We start from the raw sequence: 12,070 nt of genomic DNA, 5'->3' as shown, positions 1-12,070 counted from the left end.
GATTTAAATAAGATGATTTTCTTAAACACCATCGCCATTGTCATTTTTAGGTAAAGGAGGATTGGATTCACGTGATTGGCATGGTGGGTTAGGACTGCTGGAAAGAAAAAGGTATTTTTGATATTTTAAATAAGTTTGATGCAAAATTCAAGAATCCTCAAAATGACTTTTGGAACTTGGAGAGTAATTCTAAAGCCGCCTAGTATTTGTCCTTAAGTTATAGACTTTATATATTAAAATTGGAATTTTATGTAATAATCTATATGAAATGATAAGTTAATAAAAAAAGATTAGTGTATAATTATAATTTTTTAAATTATTTTAAAAAAATTACATATTTTTTGGGATTCATTAAAAGAGTTTTAATTCTATGAGATTTATTTATATTTTATATAAAATATCTTACATAGAATCATAATTTTAATATAAAGTCTTTTTAAACTGCCTGCCAATGCATTGCAAGACCCAATTGGCAAAATTACACTTAACTTTGATGCAAAGAAGATAAAGGCCTGTAACTTATACCTATGCAGATACCTCAAACCAGAAACCACTCTAGACAAAACCAGCCATGAAATACCCTTACAGCACCGTCGAACTGCCCAGAGCCGAAAACAAAGGCTTTCCCTCTCCCTTGGTTTTAATTCCTTGTCGCGTTGCTATGGCATTTGCTAATTTTCCTCTAGAAGTCATCTCATTGAAAAGTGGTGCAAAATTATTTTAAGCTCCTTCATAATTCGCAATACCATAATTTGATGACTTTTGGTAAAGTGGGATCTACTTATTCTAAATTTCCAACATAAAATAAGAAATTCCACACACGGAATACTATTAAATTTAATAAAGAAATTAATTAAATAAAATTAATTTTTCTAATAAATATTAAAATAATTCTCCTTCCGTCACATTTTAAACGTTTTTTTATTTTCTTTTATAAAATTAAAAAAATAATTAAATAATCTAATTTTAAGAAAAAAAAATCTTGTAATTGATTAAAATATCTATATAGTATTCTCAGAATGCAGGAAGTTGATAAGAAAAGGATAAATGCATTAAAAATAAAATAAGAAAAATTTTTATTTAAATTTAATTTATTATAAATTTAAAATATAAATATTTTGAACTTATATATTTAATATATGAATTTCAAGATATATTAGGTTCATATTAAATAGATTTAGTTAAGAAAAATTTATTAAAAAATTAATTAATATTTTCTTAATTTTCTAAGAAATAAAGTTTCTACAATAACCCTTGAAACGGGACATTTTACAGAAGCCTTATGAGTCTTTATTCGTTAGAAGGGGAAAAAACACCTCGCTCGAGATCACCAATCTAAAAGAGAAAATTATTACATTAGCATTTTTTAAACAAAATAAAGCAAGAGAAAACAAGTATTTTGTTCAACAAAATCCTTACAGAAACTTGTCAACGACACTCTAAACCATAATATAATAATATCTTCTGTAAAAATTATTATTCCTCTTTACTTAGCCAAACAAATTTGGGGACACATGGCGCTCCAAACAAGCTAATTTTAGATCTCTAATTCGGTATTCCTCCTCTTCTTCCTCTTCTTTTTCTTCCAACGGAAACTGGAAGAGGTGGGATGCTCTGTTCATGCCTGAAAAAGTTATCAGGATCAACTTTGGTCTTCACTTTTACCAATCTGTTGAAATTGTCCTTGAAGTACTTGTTGCCCCATGCAGTGGCTTCTATAAAGCTAGTGTTTGTCTTCTTGTTCATCCCCAAATCAAGGTCCCTGTAATTCACATATGCAGTTCTTGGAAACATGGAAACATATGGTGTCATGTAGTTGTAAAGCTTCCTAATCCAATCCATATGCTTCGCAGCACTCTTTTCTCCATCTTGCCAGTTAGACAAGTACTGGATCTTGAATAAGTTGCCCTTTCTGTGAGGGAAAGGAATTTCAGATTCTGAAATTTTGCTCATCATTCCACCATAAGGATTCCATATCATCAATGGACTTTCCTCTTCTAATAACCTTTTCCAGAGTCCCTCCAGTCCTGTTTCAGGAATGGGTTCTTTGACAAAATCTGATTTGGCCTTGAAGTAGTTCTTGAATAGAGACTTCCCCTGAAGTAAAACTTCTGGAGGTGTATTGCTTGGGTAGCCAGCGATGTATAGCACTGATTTGATCCAGCTTGTTTCTGTGCAATCATTTCTTGTCAAACCCAATTCGGGGAAGCTGTTTTGCATTACTTGGAGGAGTCTGTTTGCATCTCCAAGAAACAGGGCATTGTAGGAAGTTTTTACAGTTCTCGCAGTAGTGTTACCGATTGTATCCGGTTGTATGATGACTCTGATGAAGAGATCCTCATCGAGTTTATCTGCCACTTGCTGCCACCGGTAAAGGATTTTAGTGGCACCTTCTTCCAAGGTTTTAGTAACTGTAAAAACTGTCACAGTTGCTGGCACCGGAACCAATTTTAGTTTCCAAGAAACAATGATTCCAAAACTAGCTCCTCCACCTCCTCTAATAGCCCAAAAAAGATCTTCTCCCATGGCTTGTCGATCAAGAACGTTGCCATTGGCATCGACTATACAAGCATCGATGACATTATCAGCACCAAGGCCGTACTTTCTCATCATGGAACCATAAGCACCCCCTGTAATGTGCCCACCAATCCCTAAACTGGAGCAAAGACCAGCCGGGAAGCCATGAATATTGCTTTTTTCAGCAATTCTATAGTAAGCTTCACCAATTGTGGCACCAGCCTGAACCCATGCGCTGTTATCTTCAATATCAACATTAATAGAACGAAGCTTTGAAAGGTCTACAACGATAAAAGGTGTTTCAATTTCAGAAGCGTAAGAGAGACCCTCATAGTCATGGCCTCCACTTCGGACTCTGAGATTAATTCCCAGCTTTTTTGAGCAGATAACAGCAGCTTGGATGTGGGTTTCATGAAAGGGTGTGAAGATAAATTCAGGCTTTGGTACGGAAGGCAACAAGTACCTGAGATTTTGAGCGGAAGACTGTAAAATGGAAGAGAAAGAAGAATTGTCTGGACTGTAAAAGCAAGTGGGGAAAGGAATGACAGTTTTAGAATTGGCAGTGAGACATTGGAGAAAATTATCACGAATTGGAAATGAAAGTATAGAGGAAGGCAAGAGAACAAGGATGAGGAGTAATGAAAGAACGGAAGAAATTGGAACAACCTCCATTTTGAGTTTGCAGGCTCCTTGTGGTCTTGAAGTGGAGTTACAGAGTTATTTTATAGAGGGGTTAAGATCAATTGATGACCCTGTAATTGAGCTAATCCTAACGTCACACGTTAAGGCAGCTGCGAAGTTCATTTCGGGACAAATGTGTCTTATTTACAACGTACGTTCTGGTTCTGGTTCTGGAAAAATTTAACATTTAATCCTACAGTTGATTTTGAGATAATGTGAATGTCCACAACCGACATGTAATCCTACCTAAAATTTTGCTTCAAGCTATATGAACGAGAGTATACTCCAATAATCACTATAATCTAGCTATTTTTTTTAGGTAATTTGGTAATGTCAAATTCAAAATTCTCTATTTCCAAAGTCTTGCCAAGAAAATTTTTATCTAACTAGACATCTTATAGCTCAATCCCAACTAATTTTTTTTTTTATTAAAAAAACACATATACATCAATAACTGAATATTAATTTATTTTTTAAAAAAATTACAAGTTTTTATATCTATAAGGTCACAAATTCGAATATTATTCGAAACCAATTATATTAAAAAAAATTAAATATTAACTAACAAGTATTAGGTACAGTGATAAGACTCATTATGCTTTTAAGATAAGAATTCAGATTAAATCTTTAGAGAAGTTATTGTTGGGAAGAACAGTCACAAATTTTGAACGTACATAAATAAATAAAAAAATTAAATATTATATTAAAGCAGGAGGAGATAATTATATACACATATCATCTTGGAAAATTACCTTAAAATAGTAAACTTGGAAGAATACACATTAATTGGCTTAAAATATCATTAACAAGAACATATTTAAGAAGTAATAAAGATTGAGAAGGGTGAATGATTTATAAAAAAAGTATAACGTGGTCTACACTTGCAAGTCAACTAAACTAAGGTAAACATGAATTTCAAAGATGAGATCATATAATATAATAAAAATTGATCAGACCATGCTTTCCTTCTTTGCTTCCACGCATTAAATCAACCAAGACCACACAGCAAGCAAGTTGTTTGCACCAAGTTTGGGTCATTAAAATTCATACTCATACCCATTTCTGTGCATTAATTCAAGCTTGGCATCCTCTCCCATGACTTCAAATTCATATCTAAGTAAAATATGGAGGCCAATCCTGCGTAAATTGTGGACTTCGTCCTTGTCAAGAAAGGTCATTCCTAGAAACTACCACTATTTGCTTTAAAATTAAAAAAAAAATGCCTTTGACTAGTGTCGATTTTCATGCCACTAAATGAGTTTTTTTAAGGGCATTTGTTGAGGTCGTCCTACCTCTTGACAATGCATTTATGAATTATATTTATAATGCCATTAAATTAAAATTTATTGATTATGAATTATTCTTAATTAAATGTCAGTTTTGAATATGATTTTTAAACTCGATTTTATTTAAGAACGGAGAAAATAAATTGTTAAAGATTTTAATTTCAAATGGGTTTATTAATATTAAATTTATGTAAATAATGACTTTTTATAAATTAGTATTGATATATTAATATTAAATTAATATTAATATGTTAAATTAATATTATCTTAATATATAACTATAATTTTTATAAATTAATTTTAATATATTAACTCATAAATGAAAAATATATATATATAATTTTAATTTTTAATTAACTTGTCTAATTTACTCATGAATTTTCATTAACATTACGTAATTTTTAGTGGACTTTCATTTTTCAAAATTAATTATTCAAAATCACTAATAATAAATATACATTAAAGTAGTTTGTATTTACCTTTTAGAGAAACGGTTATATTCAGAACGCCGACAAAAAAAAAGATCATTTTGTAATTTTTGTTATACAAAATATTGTCACGTATTACTAATTATTGTCTGCCATTTATACAAAATGATTAGAGTGTGTAAACGGTCGGTTTGATTTCAAATCGAACTAAACCGATAAACTGAAAACCGAAAATAAAAGATATTGAAAACTGAACTAACCAATTAATAAGAGAAAATCGAATTGATAAATATCGGTTCAGTTCAGTTTTAAACCGATCAAATCGAAATTTATAAAATTTTATATTTTTAACATTAAATCTAAATAATAAAACATAAAAACAAAAAAAAATAGAAATCAAAACTCAAAAATCTTAAGGTTCGGTTCGGTTTTCTTTGATTTCGGTTCGGTTCGATTCAATTCGATTTGATTGGATTTTCTTTGATTTCCTATATATATTAATAATTTCGGTTCGGTTCGATTTTTTTAATTTTTTATGAAAATAACCGAAGCGAACTGATTAATCGAAATTATCAAAATTATAAACCAAACCAAATCGATTCAATTTTAAAATCAAACCGATTGAATCGAATTGAATCGGTTCGATTCAATTTTTCGGTTTAAACTGAAAACTGCTCTCCCCTAAAAATGACACCATTTTATCAAAAAAATGACAAAAAAAAAAAACATAGGGCATGCAGCTAAATTAACCGAATCGATCAGGTTTGATATTTTTTTTATTTCTAAGGATAAATTGATTTGCAATTAGATTTGATTCCCAAATTTTTCAGTTAAACTAAAATTTTAAGAATTAAATATTAATTAATAAAGCAAAAAAATAAACTGACTTATTAGTTAAATTGGTCTTAAAATTAATAATTTAGTATCAATGAATTTTAGTTGAATAATTTATTTTTTAAAGTTAAAAGATTACAAACTTAAAATTCAATAAAAAAATAATTAAACTTTTAAACTAACAATTTAATTTAAAAATAATTATAATTTTCCTAAATCAAATTATTAAATAGATAGGATTGATATAAATAATGTATGGTTGATGAACTATTGAAATCGACTTAATTAACATCTACTCACTCCACAAGGAGGAAAAAAAAAAGCAGAAAATCAAGATATTCGGTCTATGAAGAAGCCAACTGCCCTTTTGTCTCCAAACTGTTGATCATTTTAGCGTTGATTATTTATTTTTCATATTTTCTTTGAAGCAGCCAAGCAAGAAACTCCAAGCTTTTTATTATTTTCGCTTTTATATTCTTTTTTTTAATGTAAAGGAATTATTATGGAGACCCTACTGATAATTTAAGTAAAAGATTTGAAAGAAAAATAATTGACAAGACAGAATAGAAATATCACCTAAAAGAAGCACGTCAATCACTAAAACAAAATATAATAAATAATTAAATCTCCATGTTCTTGAGAAAATACAAACAATCCTTGTTATAACATCAACGTGTTCAAGAAATGAATATTTCAAGGGTCTAGTTTTCATCATTCTATATTTGTATCTTATGTGAATGAATGAATGATAATGGGTAAAAAATTTGAAAGTTTAGCAATTTTGATTGGCTTAATTCACCATGGTCAATATTAATATTAAATAGTCAACGAAATATTTAATTTTAATTTTTATTCTAATGAAGTCACTATTGTTAGACCTTATAGAAATTAAGTGATTTCATTTAATATCAATAAAATTAAATTAATTTTAAAAATTATTACATCTCAAATTAAAATTTCATTTAAATTTAACCAAATAAATAACTCAATAATTACACTAAATTTAACAAATAATTAAATTGGGATTTAGATTAGATAAATTTTGCATTTAACTTAAATTATTCTTGCCTAAAATATTTGCAATTCATTTTAATTTACATAAAATTTGAAATAACTTATAAAATTAATGATTTAATTAAGACTCCATTTGTTTTATAAAACATATTTTCTTGAAAATATTTTTTGCATTTTCTAACTTTTGGGCACCAATAAACAAAAAATATTTTCTTAATCAAAGAAAAAAAATTAAGTTATTTTTAAGAAAAATTACTTACTTTAAGTAAAGAGAAAGTTATTTTTTATTTTTTAAATTTTAATAGTTTTATTAAAATATAAAAAATATTTATATATATATAATATAAATATATATAATTTATTTAATATTACATCTAAATAATAAAAAATATTTTTATAAAAAATATATTTTTAAAATAAGTGAAGTCTAAAACTAATTCAATAATTTAATAATATGTAATTAAAAGATTTTCTTTTTCTAAATTAACCCTTTTATTATATAATATGAATATTAATTTTATATAGAAGTAGATCTTTCAGGGGTCTGCCCTTCATCATTGTTAATTTGTATCTTATAGGAATATATATAATAATTTATGTTCTTGAATAGGCCGTAGATTCAGGATGGATGCAATTTTAATATAAAGACTAAAAAGAAGAAAAAAGCAGGCTAATTAATTAACTTGGCTTTGTTAAAAGAGCAGAAGGTGACAAGCAGGCGTTTGTTTGAAATTGAAAATGACTATTGAGGCACCATCATGCCTTCCATTGTTTATAGACAATACGTGTCAATTTTTTTGATCGGAAAGCATGACTCTATTATTGCATATTTTTCTCATTCAATCAATTAAAATTTGGCCCTGCTTTGCAATTTTTTTTAATATAATTTTTCTTTATTGTAGTAAAAAAATGTTACAGATAAGTTTTTCTGATTAATTTTATTTTATTGGTATTAAAATTATATCTAAAAAGTTAAATTTAAATTATATATATATATATATATATATATATATATATATATATATATATATATATATATATTGAAAGCCTCAATGATAAGATTTTTAAGATAATATTTGATTATTATTAAGATAATAAAGTTTTAATTTATAGTGGTATTACAGTCATTCAAGATTGGAGATCTTGAATTTAAGTTTTTTATTAAAAAAATAAAAAATAAAACTTTTATTAAATAGAGACAGAATATAATTGAATCACAAAATTTTATACTAATTTTGTGAAAAAAAAAGTAAATTATAATTTACTTATATAAAATATAATAGCAAATTTTTTTTTTATTTGAAGGACTTGGTTATATAAAATATAAAATATTATTTGACAAAACATTTGATTTGATTATTCAATATAAAGTATACTCCACTCAATAATAATTTATCACTATTTGATTCAATAATTTTTTTTATGAGCCCAATTTAAAAAGCATCATATTTTGATATCATCGTTGAGATAAAATCTGTATTAGCTATTTTTATACTCCTACTCAAATAATACACTAAAACACCTTAACTTCATGAGAAAAAAGAAAAAATAAATCATCACAACGAAGAAAATAATAAATTTTACGAATAAGAAAATATTGAATTCTCACAGAAGAAGAGATAGTAAATTATCCTAAAAGAGGCGACATAACTCAAATCTATCAATAAAAATATACTAAGAATAAACATAAAATTTTTCTAAAATAATTTAAATATAGATATTATTTAAAAAATATAAAAAAAAAACAAAAAAGAGAGAAATAATCATGGTGAAAATACACACTAGTGACCACTGAAAAAGCTCAAAAAGGAAAAAGGAGATAGATGAGGGAGGGAATTTAGAAAAAGGAGCTACTTTGCTTCAAAAATTTGAATTCAAGTGATCTAACATATGTTTCATTTATGATAAAAAAAAAGAAGAACATTTCTCAAAAGAATATTTTTAAAATTTTAAGAAGACTAAATTTATAAAAAAATTAAATTTAAATATATCTCATTTAAAAGTAAGTTAATAAAAAGAAACATATATCTCATTTAAAAGTAAGCTAATAAAAATAAACATACTTAATTATTAATTTAATTAACTTTGGAGATAACTGAAGATTAACTTTATTAAGGGTTCATGAAATAGAATATTACTTTTGTTACATAATGGGTGTACATCTTGAAATCTGGGCATGATTGGTTTAAAGAAGAGATTTGAATAGTATTATTTTATCAAAGTTTTTTTGTTTTTTTTTTGTCATCAAGAGAAGGTGTATTTTAATTATTAGTTAATTAGATTAATTACCTCTTGAATTTTTATAATAACCTAAAAATCATGAAACTTAAATAATAAATTATAAGATTTCAAGTTAAATATTATACTTATAATTTATAAACTTAAATTTAAAATCTCTCTCAAATTCACCTTATCATCAACTATTAAGCCGATGAATGATTGTTATCAAAGCTGCCTTAGCCATACCCACCAAAAAGATTGAGATGGCCAGGCTAGGCAACACGTAAACCTTATGTATTACTCTCTCTCTCTCTCTCTCTCTCTCTTTCTTCTTTTTTTATCATATCATTAAGGGACTATGTGATAGTAAGCAATCCAAGAGTGGTGCCGTGAGTCAAAATCGATGGAACCCATCCTAGAAAAAACCTAGTTCTTGGCTTTAGGCTACTTTTTTTTTTTTTTTTAAGATTAAGTAAATATCTGTAGTTATGTTGCCAATCATTCATACTTCATGCTGACATTACTACCAGTCATGTTTGCTTTGTTGACTATAAGTTTTTTATGTAACAAAAGTCTATATCGACAATACACCTACAAGTTTATAGGAGAAGTTCATTTGGTAATCTTTCCAAACCTAATTGACCCCTTCTATATATAAATAAATACATTTTTTTATATAAAAATTATAATTAATTGAGGAAAAAAAAATCATATTATGTATTTAAAATTTATTTATTTATTAAATTTTACTCTAATTTTTAATAATAAATTTTATCAAGATAAAATGATATAATTTTAGGTGTAATAAATTGATAAATGATTTTGAATTACTTATATAAAGATATATATTTTGATAGTATTAATAATAATATCATTTTTTTTATAATTTTCAAGTGTTAAATTTCGTTGAGTCTAATTATTTATTATATTTTTTTATTTTTAATAATATTTTATTATTTATTTTTATATAGTTCTAAAATAATTTCTAGGTTCATCATTATTTAAAACACATGTTCTTTTTTTTTTTTAAGATAGAAATGGTATTCACTCTCATAATATATAAAATGATTGAAATTTTTACTTTTAAAAATTTATCGATAAAGTGTACTATTCATGAAAAGTTCGCGGAGTGATGGAGTCGCCATTTAAAATGAAATAATTTAATTTTTTTAATCTAAAAATATTTGATTTAAAAAAAATTAAATATATAATTATATAAATATCTAATTAAAATTTTTTATTATAAATGATTTATTTCCAATGAAATATAAAGAGAAACTACTAAAATAGATAAATCCTGGTTAAAAATTTAAAATTCATTAAAAAGTAATACACAAAACGTCGGCAGGAAGTAATTTGAGAGAAAAATGCATTATAAAGCCGTAATTTGCATGGTGCCGACTTGCCAAAATTGCGTCAACATTATTAATATTATTGATTTTATTTTTTATTTAATTAGTCCGATCAATGGAGTCCATTCGATTTTTTAAAACTTGATAATTTATAAATAAAAGTGTATATATTTGTAAATTACAAATGAATTTTAAATAAATTTACAATCTGTTTATAAATCTCACAATTTTTTTAAATAAAGCAATTTTCAAATGGATTTTCAACTGTTTGTAAATTGAACAATTTCTATTTTTATTGTGATATCTGTTGAAAATCCATTTGTAATTACAAACAGAATGCATCCGTTTATATTTTGGTAAATTCTTGTAGTGTTAGTTAATTTGACCTTCCAAATCTTAATAATGATAAATTATTCATGTCTTTCCTAAATTGTTTTAATATATAATTATTATTTAATTTTTAATTGCAATCTAAATTTCATACATTAATTAATTTTATTTTCTAAATCTAAATAATAAAAAATTATTATTAAAAAATTAATTACTATCTGGGTTTCTCAATTAATTATTTTTTTAAAAAATCTCTATTAATTAATTTAATTTGAATAATCTTGAGCTATATTTTAATAGGATTTTCTCTAACTCAATTTAAGCATAATCTTGCTAATTAATTTGTCTCTTAATTAATTAATAAAAAATACCTTATTAATTTTTTTTATACATAAATTAATAAAAGATTATTAAATTAAACCTATATTAGCCCGAGGCAAAACATGGGTAATTAATATGCAGTCCACCCATTGACTAGAAAAGCTGCCTTTTTTCCACATTCAAGGGAACAGCTTGCCCGCCATCATTGTCAGTGTCACTAAAGGTCTAGAGGATCGCATAAAAATTGTTGCCGCTTAATCCGCCATGAATTCAACCCTCTTTAATTTGCCTTCGCAATCTTTAACGTCTCAATTCTATGTCATTTCCCTTGAGATGGATTTCGTGTTCATATTTAATTTCATTTGGAGATTTTGCTGTTGAATTCTTCTTCCTTGATTTTTAAAAATTAACATAAATTAATTAAGATTAATTAAAAAAAATTGGACATCATGCTCTCGTAAGAGAGATATTCAAATTGAAAAATTCTTACTTACCTCAAAGTATTTTACATTTAATCAATTGAAAATCATGAACATACATTTATCTATAAAACTTAATATAATTTTAAATGGTATAATATTTATTGATTGATTGAATGCATATATCCAAATATATATAAAAAAAATTGCTCTGTTCGAACGTTTCTCTTTCTTTTTATGTGTAGCGTAAAGTGCTCACTCATCAATTTTTTTACACGTTATGCATGTTTGCACTTGATATAGTAATTTTGAGTTTAATTATTATAAAAATAATGATTAAGCAGTATAATTGATTCTAATAAAAGTACCGTAAATTTATCGCAAAGAATATAGACATGTAATTATAAATTTGACATTTTCTTTTAAAGAATGTTCAATGATATGATGACTTGTTTTCATAAATGTGAAACCATGAGTTTAAATATGATTCTCAACTCAACTAAATAATAATAAAAAAAATTATATAGATATATGATGCTATTGTGAATTCTCTAATTATTGGATAGATCTTTGATCACTTAAAATCAAAGAAATAAAGTGTTCGATAATCTAACAGCAACCACTCTGAAACTTAAGTTAGAGAGTGTTTTGAGGTGTTTTTCTTAGCA

The 12,070-nt window shown here is 25.9% G+C and overlaps 1 protein-coding gene across 1 annotated transcript; it reads right to left on the bottom strand.

Moving 5' to 3' along the window:
- Positions 1 to 1,267: 1,267 nt before the first annotated feature.
- LOC110646559 (berberine bridge enzyme-like 13) lies at positions 1,268 to 3,322 on the bottom strand. Its single transcript, XM_021800035.2, has one exon. It carries the CDS (start codon positions 3,187 to 3,189, stop codon positions 1,546 to 1,548), a length of 1,644 nt encoding a protein of 547 aa, XP_021655727.2. The 5' UTR covers positions 3,190 to 3,322; the 3' UTR covers positions 1,268 to 1,545.
- Between the last annotated feature and the right edge of the window lie 8,748 nt (positions 3,323 to 12,070).

The sequence above is a fragment of the Hevea brasiliensis genome, chromosome 13 (genome assembly GCF_030052815.1).
Source record: "Hevea brasiliensis isolate MT/VB/25A 57/8 chromosome 13, ASM3005281v1, whole genome shotgun sequence".
NCBI classification, from domain to species: Eukaryota; Viridiplantae; Streptophyta; class Magnoliopsida; order Malpighiales; family Euphorbiaceae; genus Hevea; species Hevea brasiliensis.
The sequence above is the reverse complement of the archived record's forward strand: the minus strand, read 5'-3'. Positions and strand labels throughout refer to the sequence as shown.